Here is a 17401-nt window from a genome sequence, read left to right as displayed (position 1 = left end):
TCAGGAGGCTGAGATCTGATTCTCTAATTTACCACCAGAAAAAATGGGAAGTTGCTCAAAGTGGTAGAGCCTGAGACTTGAACTGAAGTGCTCAGGGACAATGCCCAGGCCTGGAGTTCAAGCCCCATGACTAACAAAACAAATATTTGTCAATATATTCTTATAGTAAAAAATATACTCATAGGGCTGGAAACGTGGCCTAGAGGTAGAGTGCTCGCCTCACATACATGAATCCCTGGGTTTCTATTCCTCAGCATCACATACACAGAAAAAGCCAGAAGTGGTGCTGTGGCTCAAGTGGTAGTGTGCTCTCCTTGAGCAAAAAGAAGCCAGGGACTGTGCTCAGGACCTGAATTCAAGCCCCAGGACTGGCATGTACTATTCTACAGAAGATAACAAATATAGATTGAATAAAAGTATAAAAAATTTAGATCAGAAATCATGCACAAATCTATGTGTATATTTTTGTTTTGATTGTGCCAGACTGGATTAGTTTAATAATACATGAATATCTGTCTAGCTATTTATATTGAGGGATGATTATGGAAACAGATGAAGTGAGTTTGTTTAAAGATAGACCCTTTATTGCATTATTAAAAATATACTTTTGATCTATGTAAAATGGTGAATAGCTTTAAAGTCATGATTATAGGATGCAACCACAATATTAAGGGTCTTATGCTTGAAAATGACCAATATTTTCCATAATTGAAGACAATGTCATTATTTGTTTTTTTTCAGTTCCATACTCTCAGCAATAGCCACAAGCATCCTTCTTCATTGCTCACATACCAATCACTTTCCAAGCATCTGCTTGGGTATTGATCTAGAGACAGATACACATAAAACACAATGGTTGATGCTTTCATGAAGCCTGTGTGATTAAAGAGTAAGAAAAACAATAAATATAGTCCATAATGATAGATGACAAGAAAACTCACATCCCAATGCTTTGGATAAAAAATTTAAAGAAAAAATTGGTGGACAGACCAAGAGACAATGATGGCCAATCAGAAAAGGTCTCTTTGGACATTTGATATTTGAGCAAAGATCACAAGAAAGAGTTGTGTATACACATAGGTGTATAGGGATGTGTGTGTGTGTGTGTGTGTGTGTGTGTGTGATAATTTAAGTTTGAGGAAATAGCAATGCTATATCCAATGTGTGAATCTGGAATCTGCACAATCAAGGAGAGTGAGAAAAGTCAAAAACAGATGTTTTCCCATTGGAATTGGGAAACTATGGAATGATTCAGCCATGTGTGAAATGCCCTTGTTTAGGGTTGTTCATGTAAAATATGTCTCTGTAGTGCCCTGATTCTAAGGTGAAATGGACCATAATAAACTGAACTAGTCGATAGCTACAATAGTATAGATAAGAAACTCCAGCACCTTAAACTTGAGTGAAAAATACATACTGTAGATTGTAGATGCTGCATTAATGTCCTGGAGACAATGATAAGAAGTACTGTTTCTTTGAGTAAGGATCTAGAGTGTTTCAGATGTGTTAGATATGTCAGGTTAAGCATTCAAACCAATGTAGTAAAATATGTAGCCTGTGTTTCTATATACTCACAATTCAATAGATCCATTGAGCCTGCTTTACAGATTTCACTGTCAATATCACATATAAGTAGCACATCAAAGAAACAAGAGCCGATGAGATCACTTTAGGAGATAATACAATTAAAGAAGTTGAGAGGGTCTGGAACCAATTCTGTGGAAACCAGTATTAAGAGTTTGGAGGGACTAGGAATATGGCCTAGTGGCAAGAGTGCTTGCCTCATATACATGAAGCCCTGGGTTCAATTCCTCAGCACCACATATATAGAAAACGGCCAGAAGTGGCACTGTGGTTCAAGTGGCAGAGTGCTGGCCTTGAGCAAAAAGAATCCACAGACAGTGCTTAGGCCCTGAGTTCAAGGCCCAGGACTGGCCAAAAAAAAAAAAGTTTGGAGCAGATAGGGTCTCAGCAAGGGAAACAGAAACAATGGTGGCAAAACAGTCAATGAAGCGTTTTAGGAAGGAGAGAGTTTTTAGATAGGCAAACAGCTAAAATATCAGGTAAGATGTAGGCTGTAATAAGGACAGAATAATTACTAATGGTCTTGAAATGGTCTCTTTGTCATTGACAGAGAAGTTTCATTAAATGGTCTACACAGAAAACTGCATAAAAGGTTAGAGAAATAAGATAATACCTGAGACATTTTCAGAGAAAAATTTCAGTTACTTTACTTCCTACAAGTGATTAGGCACCAGCTGGATGTGTCCATGTAATATTTTTTATACTTAATGCATAATTAGTATTTATTATAGAGACACACATTGTTCACACACATACATTGACAAAGATATATATTTGAGAAAGGAAGCTACTAAAGTGCATATGATTGCTTATTAGAAAGGGATATAAATAATATGAACTCATTTACAAAATGTACTTTGGGTACCTAGGTAAATAGGCAGTATAGTCTTTAAGACTACCTTTATTTTTCTGTCAGTGTTTGGCAACTCACTATAAATAAATGACTGAAGAACCTTCAAAGACATTTCCATAATGTTAAAGTTTTGTGTCAGTTGTGTACATACTCTTCCCATGAATATACTTTGAATAAAGTGGTATTTTCTGCCAAAGCAATTTTTAGAAGGTTCATCTGGGATAGTCTATCAACAAGGACTGGATCCTTGTGCTCTATTTAAACTTTACTAATGAGATAGCACTACTTACAATGAGGAATTAGACTCAGAAAAATTAAGTAATTTATCCAACTGACAGAAAATAGCACTCTTCACTAAGTGAGTTAGTACTTAATTTCAGTGCTTAATATGAAAAAGGGAGAAAACTACAGAAGGAAGTGAAATAAAATTTCATAGTAAGTAACCAATTTCTTTCTGTTTCTGATACTTTTTTGACATTGTAGTTGTTATTTTTTAATGTGCTACATGGAATTAGTTTCTTTTTCTTTCATTTTTCTTTCCTATGCTTTATCCCCTGTTGTCACTGTATTTGATTTTGGTACCCTGGATATTGTGTATGTTTATCTGAATTAGGGGTACATCAAAATGCTGAGACAAAGGATAAAGTTCAAACCAATACAACAGCAATAATCACAAGACAATATGTTAAAAATTAACTGTGCAACTTGGGCTGGGGGGATTGGCAGGGCAGGAAGGTGGGAAAAATGAGGGAGAGCATAACAAGTTTGACAAGAAATGTAATCACTACCTTAAGTATTAACTGTAACCCCTCTGCAGATCACCTTGAAAATAAAAATAAAATTTTAAAACATAAGGTAGTAAGTACATTTCTTGTCAAACTTGCTACCCACTCCCTCCTGCTTTCTCTCCCAAGCCCCTCCCAAGTTGTACAGTTAATTTCCAACATATTATCTTGTGAGTATTGCTGTCTTATTGGTTCGCCCTTTTTCCTTTGTCTCACCATTTTAATGTTCCCCTTACTTTCCCTAATTCAGATAATACCCAGGATACCAAAATCAAATACAATGACAACAGAGGAGAAACCATAAAAAAGAGAAATGAAAGAAAAAGAAATAATTTCACATAGTACATTAAAAGTAAATACAATTTAAAAAACGCTTGAAATTCTAAACATTGCTAAATACTTTAAATCTCAAGTTCTTTTTTCTTTTAAAAAAATTTTTAATGTTTTCTCTTTATTGTTAAAGTGTGGTACAGAGGGGTTACAGATTCATGTTAAGGCAGTGAGTACATTTCTTGTTCAACTTATTACCTCCTCCCTCATTCCCCCCCTTACCCTCTCCCTCCAAGTTGTGCACTTGATTTACACCAAATGGTTTTGTAAGTATTGCTTTTGGAATGTTTTTTTTGTCCTTTGTCTCTCAATTTTGATATTCTCTTTCCCTTCCCCAGTTCTAATACCCATATAAACAGTATCCAGGGTATTCGGATGAGTTATAGTGGTAGCAGGGGTACAACTACAGGAAGGGAATACAAGAGAAACAAAACTAAACAGACAAGAAAAAAATTAAAAATACAGAAGGCATGGTTTCACATAGCATGTTGATAATAATTACAATAGTGGTATAACTCTTGTCTCCATAACGTGGCTCCTTGTCTCTTTGTCTCCTTGGCATCTTGGTACATTTCACTTGGCATCATCTTATGTGATCATATGGGTGTAACTAATGGGGTATTTGGATCTTCTACCCTGACTAGAGGGACACCATAGGGTTTATGTTTCTTTGGGTCTGGGTCACTTCACTTAATATGATTTTTTCCAAGTTTTTCCATTTTCTTACGAATGGGGCAGTGTCATTCCTTCTCATGGAGACATAGAATCCCACTGTGTATGTGTACCACATTTTCCTGATCCACTTGTCTACTGAGGGGCATCTAGATTGGTTCCATGTTAATTGGAGATAAGAATCACAGGGACATTATCTGCCTGTGCTAGCTTTGAGCTTTAACCTTCAGATCCTGAGTAGCTGGAATTACAGCTGAGGTTATAGGCATGAGCACCAGTGCCTGGCTTGGAGATGCTGTTCTCTTTGGTGGTTTTTGGTTTTTTTGGTTTTGTTTTTTGCCAGTCCCAGAGCTTGAACTCAAGGCCTGAGCACTGTCCCTGGCTTCTTTTTGCTCAAGACTAGCACTCTACCACTTGAGCCACAGCGCCACTTCTGGCTTTTTCTATAAAATGTGGTGCTGAGAAATTGAACCCAGGGCTTCTTGTATACGAGACAAGTACTTTACCACTAGGCCATATTCCCACCCCCTGGAGATGCTGTTTCCTTACAATATTTAATAAACAGATGAACTTGCAGGTGAAATACAATGTGAATTAAACACCTCTAGAAGTGGGTGGGGGTGAGAGTTAAACAGTTCATTGTTTTATTTTTAATACTCCAAGTCCTGTGTGCCCAGCACACACCTGCTGTCCTACACTGAGCTGTGCCCTCAGCTCAGCTGGCTGCTCTCTTTCTTGCTTAGATCAGGCGCCGCCGGTAGCCATGGGAGATCACAGTGCTTTGGTATTTGGAGAGCGGTGAGTGCATAGGCAAGTCCATGACTTTTATTTCTGATGTGCCTTTCTTTAAGACAACTTTGCGATCTTCCCCATGGCAGAGCCGTTCTCTGCGGTTCAGAAACAGAGAGTCTTCTAATGGGCCCATGTAAATCCCGTGTGCTTCTGCTTGCTATGAGGAAACCCAAAACCTTCTGTTAATATCACACCAAATACAGTTTCCAATTAGATTAAGATGGGGAAGGGGTTCTGGGTGCTGGTGGCTCACTCCTGTAATCAGGAGGCTGACATCTGAAGATCATGGTTCAAAACCAATAAAGTTTTGTAAAATTCTTTTTTTTTTTTTTTTGTCAGTTGTGGGTCTTGAACTCTGGGCCTGGGCTCTGTCTGAGCTCTTCAGCTCAAGGCTAATGCTCTACCACTTGAGCCACAGGGCCACTTCCAGTTTTCTCATGGTTAATTGGAAATAAGAGTCTCATGGACTTTCCTGCCTGGGGTGTCTTTGAACTGCAGTCTTCAGATCTCAGCTTCCTGAGGAGCTGCACTAGGATTACAGGCATGAGCCACATGTGCCCCACTTGTAAAATTCTTATTTAGAGTTAACCAACAGAAAAGCTGAACTGGTGGTGTAGTTCAAGTGGTGGCAGAATGTTAACCTTGAGTGGAGAAAGCCAAAAGAGTTCAAGCTTTGGTACCGGCACACACACACACACACACACACACACACACACACACACACACACACACACAGAGAGAGAGAGGGAGAGAGAGAGAGAGAGAGGTTAATTGGAAAGGGAAGGAGGAATGGAGCCTATTTCAAAAATAAAATAAAATTTTAAAATAAAAGATGAGATTTTTTCTATTTGTTGATGGCTCATGCCTATAATCCTACTCAGGAAACTCAGATCTGAAGACTGACGTTTGAAGCCATCCTGGGCAGGAAAGTCCATGAGACTCTTATCTCCAATTAATCACCAAATAGCCAGAAGTGGAGTTGTGATTTAAATGGGAGAGTGCCAGCCCTGAGCAAAAATGTTAAGTGAGAGAGGCCCTGTCTCAGTACTGGAACAAAACAGAAACCAAAACCAAATAAACAAAAATAAGATGATGAGGGTGTTCTGAGTGATTGTCTAGCACTCTCATGGGCAGAGTCACCTTTCTAAAGCACTGCCTGCTTTTTTGGTGTTGCCACATAGGCTGCACATTGTAAAGGTGACTAACTTGGAGTCGGATTATGGGGCTTCCGCTTCACTATTTCCATGGCTATGTGATGTCCTTTACCTCCTCTCCCTGTTTATATTCTCACATATGAAACACAAGCTTGCCAGAGAGCTCTTCAGTATTAAACAAAATGCATGTGAGCTGCAGCTCAGAGGCAGGACACTGACCTTTAGGCAGGAAGTTTGGATTCAGCCCCCAACAATGCAGACTAGAAAGACAGTCAGAGTTGTGCATGCCTATAATCTAGCAGACTGAGGTAGGGTTTAGGCCATCCTGGATTGTTTAGAAAGGTCTTGTCTCAAAAATAAAACCCCAAACACCTAAAAGGTCCACATGTGAATTAAAAAGGTCTTGCCAACTACTAGGTCTTAAATTGATAGCACATTTGTTGCTGCTCTTAAAATAGTTGGTGACAGCCAGGCGCTGGTGGCTCACGCCTATAATCCTTGCTACTCAGGAGGCTGAGATCCAGAGAACTGTGACTCAAAGCCAGCCCAAGCAGGAAAGTCCATGAGACTCATCTCCAATTAGCCATATAAAAACTGGAAGTGAGGGGATGGGAATGTGGCTTAGGGGTAGAGTGCTTGCCTAGCACGCACAAAGCCCTGGGTGCAGTTCCTCAGTACCACATAAACGGAAAAAACCGGAAGTGGTCTTATAGCTCAAGTAGTAGTGGCTTGAGCAAAAGAAGCTCAGGGACAAAGTTCAGGCCCTGAGTTCAAGCCGCAGGACTGGAAACAAAAAACCCGAAAACTGCAAGTGGTAGAGTGCTAGCCCAGATCACAAAGGCTCAAGGACGGTGCCCAGGTCTGAGTTCAAGCCCCAGGACTGGCAAAAAAGAAAAAGAAAAAAAAAAGAGTAAGATCTATGACTGCGGAGTTGGCTGGAGTGGTATAGTGCACCTGTATAGCAAAAGCACAAGGCCCTAAGTTTGAATCCAAGTATCCCCAAGGAAGAAGGGGAAAAAAGAGGAGGAAGAGGAAGAGGAGGAGAAAGGGTTATTGCTCTTGGTGGTACTCTCACTTGAGCCAAGTTCCTAGCTCTTTTAGCTTCAGTTAATTTTAGATTGGGTCACATGTTTTTTGTTTTTGTTTTGCTCAGGGCTTGCCCCAGACCTCAGTCATTCCCAACTATACCTCTCTGTAGCTGGGATTAATGAGATAAACTACTATGCCCAGTTTCTTTGTTGAGTGGAGTGTCAACTTGTTGTTCAAGCTGACATCAAACTGCAATCCTCTTGATTTCTACCTCCTGAATAGCTGGGATTATGGTGGGTCACACCATACCTGGGCTTTTCCACTGGTGTGTGTGGGGGGGTGTTGGGATTTGAACTCAGGGTCTGAGCACTGTCCATGGCTTCTTTTTGCCCAAGGCTAGCTAGCACTCTGCCAACTTGAACCACAGTGCCACTTCTGGCCTTTTCTATATATATAGTGCTGAGGAATCAAACCCAGGGCTTCATGTATACCAGACCAGGCAAGCACTCTTGCCACTATGCCATATTCCCAGCCCCACATTAAGTATTTATCCAATTGAAATTTGCAAATTATTTATACAGCACTTTTTTAAAAAAGGAATTCTAACTTGAATTTTTGTGTGTGTGTGCCAGTCCTGGGTCTTGAACTTAGGGACTGGGTGCTGTCCCTAAATTTCTGCACTCAAGGCTATTGCTCCACTACTTGAACCACAGTTCCATTTCCAGCTTTTAGGTAGTCAACTGAACAATAACAGTCTCTTGCCCTTTCTTGCCCAAGCTGGCTTTGAACCACAATTCTCTAGATCTCAGCCTCCCAAGTATCTTAGGATTACTGGTGTAAACCATCACTCTTGGTCTTGAAATTTCCTCTTGTAGTCTATTGTAGTTGTTAACATATACTTACTCTATGATTATTTTGGGTGGTGGTTGGGAATGGAAGTTGAACTCTGGGTCTTGCATTTGCTAAGCAGAGGCTTTATTACCATGCTCTATTCTGTGTGAGTGAGTGTGTGTGTGTATGTGTGTGTGTGTGTGTACGCGCGCATGTGCATTGGGGTGTAAACTCAGGACTTTGTGTTCTGTTAGATTAACTTTTTTTGCTCACAACTGGTGTTTTACCAACTGAGCCACATCTTTAGCCTAGCTTTTGGCTAATTAGTTTCAGACTTTTCTTTTTTTTTTGTCTTGCTATTGGCTTTGACCTGAGATCCTTCAGGTTTTAGCCATTAGCTGGGCTCCAGTGACTCATGTCTATAATCCTTGAGACTCAGGAGGCTGAGACTTGAAGATGCTAGTTCAAAGCCATTTGAGAGACTCTTCAATTAACTAGCAAAATGGTGGAAGTGAATTCCTAGAGATGAGGTGGGGTTTTTTGTTGTTGTTGTTGTTGTTGCTGTGTTTTTTTTTCTTATTGTCTTGTTTGCTCACTTATCTGTCTTGGGGGGCAAGGAGGCAAGCACAGAAATGGAGGGACAAAGGGCAAACAAATGCAGCAGTGGTATTCACAAGATCCTATGTAGAAAATGAACTATACAACTTGTGGGTGGGGATGGGAAGGAAAGACTGGAAGAGAAGAAGGGAAGAGGTGACATTGTCCAAAAAGAAATGTACTTTTTTTTTTTTTTTTGCCAGTCCTGGGGCTTGAACTCGGCCTGAGCACTGTCCCTGGCTTCTTTTTGTTCAAGGCTAGCACTCTACCACTTGAGCTACAGTGCCACTTCTGGCATATATATATATATATATGGTGCTGAGGAATCGAACCCAGGGCTTCATGTATGCAAGGCAAGCACTTTACCACTAGGCCATATTCTCAGCCCAAGAAATGTATTCTTTACCTGACTTATGTACTGTAACCCCCTTGTACATCACCTTTATAATAACAATAATGCGTGCATGAAGAAGAAAAAATAATTGAAATAGTTCTCCTAGTTAAAATGAAAAAGGTGGAAGTGGAGATGTAGCTCAAGTGGTAGTGTGTCAGCTTTGAGTTGAAAATCCAAGTAAGAATTGAGGCCCTGAGTTCAAGCCACAGTACTGGCATTAAACAGCAGCCAAAACACCTTAGTGTTTCACAAGTAAAGGATCAATCTGAATTTGCAAAATGTCTCAGAATTGCTGACTGATGAGCGAATCTGAGTGGACAAATCTTCGCTCTAAGCCCTCCGGTGTTACCTGAGTATGGAACACAACCAAGAAACTATGTGATCCAAATTCCAGCTTTGACAGAAATACCCTGCTTCTGCTAAGCTAGTGTGTGTGTGTGTGTGTGTGTGTGTACGCGCACATGCACACCTGAGCTGGGGCTTGAAGTGAGGGCCTGGGTACTTGTCCATTAGTTCTTTTTTGTTCAAGGCTGGAACTATAATACTGAGACACAACTTTACTTCCTTTTTTGGTGATTAATGGGAAATAAAAACCTTATGGATTTTCCTGCTCCTACTGGCTTTGAATCTCAATCTCCAGACTTCATCCTCCTGACTAGCTGGGATTATAAGCAAAGGCAACTAAGCTTCTTTATATTACAAGTGAGCAAACTGGGGTGGCTCTGAAGTCACTTGCTGTACCTATTTTAGATTTTGGCTTTTGTTATTTGAATTCTACTTTTGCCTGCAAAACCTAGGTGTTTTTTTGTGGGATTTGAGCTCAGAACTTTGTGAAATAGTTTTGGTCTACTTATGTCTGTCTAGCTAGAGGTTATATTCAATAGTATAGGTTTTATTTATTTTTCTTTCTTTAATTTATTGTCAAAGTGATGTACAGAAAGGTTACAGTTTCATACATTAGACCTAGGGTACATTTCTTGTACTGTTTGTTACCTCCACCCTCATTCCCCCTCTCCCCTCTCTCTTCCCCTCTTCCCCCAGGAGTTGTTCAGTTGGTTTACACCAAATTGTTTTACAAGTATTGCTTTTGGAGTTGTCTTTTTATCCTTTGTCTCTCGATTTTGATATTCCTTTTCACTTCCCTAGTTCTAATACGAGTATATACAGTATCCAGTGTACTCAGATAAGACACAGTGATAGTGCGGGTACAACCACAGGAAGGGGGATCATCAATAATAGAAGCTACAGTTTCACATGGCATGTTGAAAGTAATTACAACAGTGATATAACAGTCGTTTCCATAACATGGAGTTCATTTCACTTAGCATCATCTTATGCATTCATAGGGGCATAGCTATTAGGCTCTTGTGATCCTCTGCTATGACTAGCGTAAGCCTGTGCTAATTATTCCCTATGAGGGAGACCATAGAGTCCATGTTTCTTTGGGTCTGGCTCACTTCACTTAGTATAATGTTTTCCAAGTCCTTCTATTTCCTTAGGATGGATATTTTATAAGAAAGTACCTTCATATTCACACGCCTATATTTCATACTTTCTTTCCAAGGCATAACATAACGTGTTGGGATCATTCCTTGCTTCAGTGAAAACCGAGGCAAATGAATCTCACCACACCTGAAGATTGAAAGCAAGAAGAGAAGACTGCAGTTAAGTGTTGTTTTATCCCAGGGTGCAGGTAGCTCACACCTCTAATCCTAGCTACTCAGGAGGCTGAGAACCCTGATCCTTAGATCAAAGCCAGTCTTGGCAGGAAAGGCTGTGAGACTCTTATCTCAAATTAACCATCAGAAAATCAGAAGTGGTGCTGCAGCTCGAAGAGGTAGAGCACTAGCCTTGTAGCCCTGGATGAAAAAGCTAAGGGGACAGTGCTCAGGTCCTGAGTTCAAGCACCATGACCACCAACAACAAAGAGTTGTTTTCTCTCTCTCAATTAAGTACTGGGGCTTGTACTTGGGGCCTAGGCTCTTTCCCTTTGCTTTTTTGCCTGACTGGCTTGGGGGGAGGGGGGCAGGCTGGGAATATGGCCTAGTGGCAAGAGTGCTTGCCTCATATACATGAAGCCCTGGGTTCGATTCCTTAGCACCACATATATAGAAAACGGCCAGAAGTGGTGCTGTGGCTCAAGAGACAAAGTGTTAGCCTTGAGCAAAAAGAAGCCAGGGACAGTGCTCAGTCTCTGAGTCCAAGCCCCAGACCTGGCAAAAAAAAAAAAAAAAAAAAGACTGGCTGGAGCTAGTCTACCACTTGAGCCACACCCACCTCCAGTTCTAGCTTTTTGGTGGTTAGACAAGAGTCTTCTGCCCTGGCTGGCTTCAAACCACAGTCCTCAGTTCTCAGCTTCCTGAGTAGCTAGGATTACAGGTGTGAGCCATGATTCTAAGGGAGCCCTGCAGGGGCATGATGCAAGCCATTTACCTTTTCACCCTACCCTTACCACCCCCACCAAGGTCTGGTCCGTCAGTGTATCCCTCCAACACCCATATAACTGACTTTAAGGGAGAACACAGCCCACTGTAATTTGCCTCAGATCTTCCCAATGTCTAAAAGAAATGCCTGGCTAAATCCCAAGACAAATGATACGGAACAGTATGGTAGGAGAAAGGAAGGGGTGGGAGGAAGGAAGGAGAGGAATGGAAGGGGAGGCAGACCTGTGGCTCAGGCTCATTAGCTCAGCTCTTTGGGAGAGGAAAATCAGGATCTGAGTTAGAGGTCAGTTGGGGGAAAATGTCAGTTGCCAAGCTGAGCGGGGTGACATGCTGTCATCCCAGGTACTGGGGAGGCATAAGTAGGATGATTGTGGTCTGAGGCTAGTTATCCCTGGGCAAAAGAAAATCTGAAAAGCCAAGTAAAACAAGCAGCACAAGTGTGGCTGACATAGGCGTGCCGCCTGGTAAACATGAACCCGAGTTTCAAGTCCCAGAACACTTGAGTCCTCACTTATTAGCAGGTTTAGATGAATTCTCGTCTGGGTCGTTGTTGGTCAGTTTGGGTAAGGTAGGACCAGTGTCTTTCCCTGAAGCCATTTTTCTTCTGGAATCTCCCTCCCTGGAGTCTAATTGTGATGAGCTGCTTCCTCTGATGTAATAATGTGTGTGACTTCATAGCAACCCTTAGCTACATTATAGGCTAAGGAGTGAGCTCAGAGCTAGTTTCAGTTTGGTGGCTTCTTCCCATGGCTCATGCCTATAATCCTGGCTACTCAGGAGGCTGAGATCTGAAAACCATAGTTTGAAGTCAGCCTGGGCAGGAAAGTCTGTGACACTCTTATTTCCAATTAACCACTCAAAAGCCAGAAGTGGTACTGTGGCTCAAAGTGGTAAAGTGCTAGCCTTGAGCAAAAAGAGCTCATAGACAGTGCCCGGGCCCTTAGTTCAAGCCCCAAAACCAACCAAAAAAAAAGTATATAGCAAATGACAGAACAAATAGGGTATATAAAGCATTATGTACAGGGTCTGCAGAGGAAAATTAGACCAGCAAACAATGTAAGAGTCTCATTGACTTTCCTGCCCAGGCTGGCTTTGAACCACAATCCTCAGATATCAGCCTCCTATGTAGCTAGATTACAGGCGTGAGCCACTGGTGCCTGGCTCTGCTATATATATATTTTTGTCTAAACCAGAGCTTGGTGAGGATTGAATGAGGATTGAACTCAAGTCACTCTTGCTTGCAAGGCAGGCACTCTACTGTTTGAGCCACACTCCTAGCTCCTTTTTTGCCTCGATTATTTTCAAGATATGGTCTCCCTCATGCCCCAATGGGCCTGGGGTGTGATCCTACTTCCTGGTTCCAGTGTAGCTGGGGTTGACAGACAGGAGCCTTTGCATCCAACCACTGTGCTTCTCCTATGTCAGAAGACAGATAGTGCCACCACACCCAGAACTGAATGGAGTCTCGAACTTCTTTTAGGATGGCCTCAAACCAAGATCGCCCCTAATCTCTGCCTCTCAAGTAGCTAAGATTACAGGTGTGAGCCACTAGCCCAACCCAAACTCATTTGAATTTTAAAAAAGTTAAGTATGTTGAAATATTTTTATTACTATCAGAGGTGGATCTTCCCGTAAAACCTACTAGTCATCAAGTGGAAAAAATGGTAGGACGAGCAGGAAGAACTGCTTCAAGACGCAGTGTTTGGTCGTCTTATAGGTCTGGGAAGAATGCAGGCACTTTCTTGATTTGGATAGCCAATCAAGTTTGAAGAGGAAGCTTTTCATTAAAAGGATTTTTTTTAACTTGAACTCAAAGCCTTGCACTTTTGCTTAACTTTCTTTCACAGTTGGCACCATATCTGAGCTATGTCTCCAGTTTGGAATTTTGCCAGTTAATTGGTGGTAGTCTTGTGGGCTTCTCTGTCCAGTCTGGCTTCCAATTGTAATCTGCTGGGCTTCGCTCTACCCGCCCCCCATCCACGTGGGAGGGGGTCCTGGGCTTGTCTGTCTCTTCCGTGTGGTATCCATCCCCCCCTCTCATGTCCCCTGGCCATCGGGATTAATCACGGAAGCGGGGTCCCAATGTAGCCTCAGTTTGTGTGTGGTTGCGAGACCCCATGCCCGCCAGCCCAAGGAAAGACACAGGCACATGGGAATCCCAGAGAAAGCCTCTGGGGTGTTGTTTATTCAAATAAGGAGCTAACAGATATACCCCCAAAGGCAGGCACAGGAGAGGGGCTACAGATTGGCCACAAGGGCTGTCCCTCAAATGATGTCAGGGGACTTCCTCTATGGGCAGAGACCCAGCCCCCCAAGGATTTGGTTTCTGGGATCCCCCCTTCATTGAACACGTGCTGGCCCCCAGGGGCGGGGTCTTCTCTTCCTGTTAAAGGCTGAAGGGGAGGGGGCGGGCTAAAGCCAGCTGTGGCCTCTTAAAGGCACAGCTGTCCCCAACAGTAATCCTTCAGGTTTTAGTCGCCCCAGAGAGATTAGGATTACAGGTGAGCCACCAGTGAGTGCATGGCTTAAGCAAGCTTTTTTTTTTTTTTTTCCAAGTCCTGGCCATAAGGACTCAGGGCCTGAGCACTGTCTCTGGCTTCTTTTTGCTCAAGGCTAGCACTCTACCACTTGAGCCACAGCACCACTTCCAGCTTTTTCTGTTTATGTGGTGCTGAGGAATCAAACCCAGGGCTTCACGCATGCAAAGCAAGCACTGAAGCACTCTACCGCTAAGCCACATTCCCAGCCCAGGAATCTTTAAGTTGATTTGTTTGTTTGTTTGTTTGAGGAACAATCAATAGATAAAAGATGTCAAGAAATCTAAGAACTTAAGTGTTAGTTTCTGACAGTAGAGTAGGAACCTAACTAAAACTCTCTGGTTCCAAATGAAATAAACTGGAAAGGGGGCACAGTTAATGCAGTCACTTATCCTGAGTTCTAATGTCTTTTACTTTTCAACAGAAAAGCATTTATACCAATATATGGCTTTAAATATTCCGCATGCCTGTTCTCCTTGCTAATGTTGTACAGTATATCTTTAAAATCACCTCACAGGGCTGCAGCAATATCTCAGTGTCAGTATTTGGGTATCTACTTGAAATATTTTTCTTCTAACCATATCAATTTTATGAAAAATTGAGACTACAGAGATAGCTGAGTGCTGATGGATAATGCCTAGAACTGCAGCTATTTAGGCTGCAAGTATCACAGCTGGAGGCTAGCCCAAGCAAACTATGAAACCTCACACCATACAACCAAGAGCTGGGTACAGTGGCACATGCTTGCCATCCCAACTTCATGCCAACTATCAACAGGAGGATCATAGTGCTGGCTGGGCAAAACATGAGACCCCATTTGAAAAATAGTGAAAGCAAGGAAGGCCAGGAGTTATGGTTCAAGTGGTAAAGCATACACCTAGAGTGTAAGGTCCTTGGTTTATACCTTAATACACACACACAAAAGTCGGGGGCTGGAAAGCTGAGCAGTAAATTACACGCTTGGGGTCTGGCTGGCAGTGGTGGCAGTGGCAGTGGTGGCAGCAGGTGGGCGCCGAGTGCCCCGGGTGCACGTGTGGAGAAGCAACGGCGGCAAGGAGGCCGGTTGGTGGGGTTGAGTGGCCTGAGGTGAGGGCGTGGAGAGCTTGGGATAGCGAGGACGATGGCGTGGAGAGTGGTGCTAATGACAGCCTCAACAGGTGGGGAAGATGAAAGGCCTGATTGAGGTGGGAGATGTGACACCACACAATATTAAACAGTTGAAGAGACTAAACCAGGTCATCTTCCCAGTCAGCTACAATGACAAGTTCTACAAGGATGTGCTAGAGGTTGGCGAATTAGCAAAGCTTGCCTATTTCAATGATATAGCTGTTGGTGCAATGTGCTGCAGGGTGGATCATTCACAGAATCCGAAGAGACTTTACATCATGACACTAGGATGTCTTGCACCTTACCAAAGACTAGGAATAGAAACAAAAATGTTAAATCACATCTTAAACATCTGTGAAAAAGATGGCACTTTCGACATCTATCAGCATGTCCAGATCAGTAATGAGTCAGCAATTGACTTCTACAGGAAGTTTGGCTTTGAGATTGAGACAAAGAACTTCTATGAGGATAGAGCTTGCAGATGCTCACGTCCTTCAGAAAAAAAAACCTCAAAGTTCCCTCTCTTCAGAATGCAGATATGCACAAGACAGACAACTAAACATATTTCATATGAACTTTCTTGCACTTGCTTGTCACCAAAGAGGCCCACTGATTCTCCCCCCTCCTTAAGCTTTCTCCCTCATTCTTGTTTTTCTTGCTTTTCTTTCCTCTAAAAGTTTAATACTTTCACAGACTTTTTAAAATCATGTTTCAATTGTTTCAGTTCTCTTATTTTTGTGAGGTGGTTGAAGGAAGACGGTAGATCTTTTGTTTCAGCTAATAGGATGTACTGTCCCAAAATTTTGAGTATCAGATGACTTGGAAATTTTTAGCTGATTTTATGTCCTGCTTTCATATTGAAAGTCAGAGTCTACAAAAACTGTTGATCTCAGTAGATAAAAAGAAGCAGTAGCAATATCTTATTTTCTAGTTCATAGACAAGTTTAGTGTGTTTGTGGTACTTTGGGGTTTATAAAGACTTAATTTGGGGTGATGCCAATCCCTAGACATTGCCTTCACTCCGTCCTTAGTCCTTCTGAGCACTGTCTCAGGAGTTGGACCACGTGTAATCCTTGTGAGAAATTATAAGCTTACTTAGGTTTTTAAAGCAATTTTTTTCCCTCTCATGGGTGGGACAGTTTAGGGTAGGCAGTGTTATAGTTTTATCTAAGTATTTGGCTAAATTGCTTTTCAATAGTAGGCCAGTTGTTAGAAGGTTTATTTTTCTTGCTGTTGATTGTTCCTAGAGGCATTAACTTTTGGAGTGTAGGCTGGTGAGATTTTTTTAATATGCCAGCCAGTTAGGCCTTTAACTGACCTGAAGAAATTTCATTGTGATAGAACTTTTCTTGCATTTTTGTTTCAATTGGCCCAATAATAGGCTAACCTTAAAAATGGAGTTGATGTCATTATAGGTCAGTACCCCTAAATAAGCACCTGCTTTTTCTTCGACATACTGAGAAATACCTAAAGAAAGCTTAGACAGATGTGTCGCACAATAAAATCCATTTATTGTCAACTAAGGTGGGCTGTAAAAGTGTAGCCACTGAGTGCTTGGTTATATAAGAAAGACTATATCTAGACAGTATTTTAAAGAATAACATAGCTTGGGTCATGCCTATAAATGAAGATTCTATATTCATTACTTTTGTTGCTGTGGCCAAATGCCTAAGAGAAACAACTTAAGGAAGGGAAGATTTATTTTTGGCACATGATTTCAGGGGGCACAGTCCATCACTGTAGAGAAAGCATGACAGAGCAGAGCTGCTCATGTCATGGCCACCAGGAAGTAGAGGGATAAGAGTGCCGGTGCTGCAGGCTTTCCCTTTTCTCCCCATTCTTTTATATCATCTTGATTGCACTCTATGTGATAGTGCCCAACTTCAGGAAATACTTGGGTATGCCCCATCGGCTACTCCTTTTTGGAGACACTCACGAACACCCCACTAATCTCCAAGGAACTCTCAATCCAATCAAGTTGACAAAGTTAACAACCAAGATTAGCCTGCACGGAGCCTGCAGTTATCTGCCTTTGGTGAACAGTGGCACCTGCCAGATGGACATATGTGCGGGGCACTGCCTGCAATGCTAAGAGGCAGTCCCACTAGCCCCGCCTGCCTGCTAGCCCCACCTCCCGCCTCCACCATGTGTATGGTGTATGCCAGAATGGCACCGGACAGAACCCAGGGGGCGGTCCTGTGGGATGTGATGTTAGCCTGCGGAGGAGGTCCTATGACACCGCTCTTGGATGGACAGCTCATGTCAGCCTGTCACTAGTGTCTAGCTAGCCAC

At 42.2% G+C, this 17401-nt stretch overlaps 1 protein-coding gene and 1 pseudogene across 1 annotated transcript; one reads left to right on the top strand and one right to left on the bottom strand.

Moving 5' to 3' along the window:
- Nucleotides 1-4908: 4908 nt before the first annotated feature.
- Nucleotides 4909-12308, bottom strand: Tex43 (testis expressed 43). The gene is made up of 3 exons (XM_048357334.1): nt 11977-12308; nt 10545-10653; nt 4909-5173 (listed from the first exon to the last, which is right to left on the bottom strand). The coding sequence occupies exons 1-3, from the start codon at nt 12060-12062 to the stop codon at nt 4964-4966; spliced, it is 405 nt and encodes a 134-aa protein (XP_048213291.1). The 5' UTR covers nt 12063-12308; the 3' UTR covers nt 4909-4963.
- Nucleotides 12309-15168: 2860 nt separating this feature from the next.
- Nucleotides 15169-15668, top strand: LOC125359928 (annotated as a pseudogene).
- The last annotated feature ends 1733 nt before the right edge of the window (nt 15669-17401 follow it).

This window comes from Perognathus longimembris, chromosome 11 (genome assembly GCF_023159225.1).
Source record: "Perognathus longimembris pacificus isolate PPM17 chromosome 11, ASM2315922v1, whole genome shotgun sequence".
NCBI lineage: Eukaryota > Metazoa > Chordata > Mammalia > Rodentia > Heteromyidae > Perognathus > Perognathus longimembris.
This window is presented reverse-complemented; position numbering and strand designations above follow the sequence as displayed.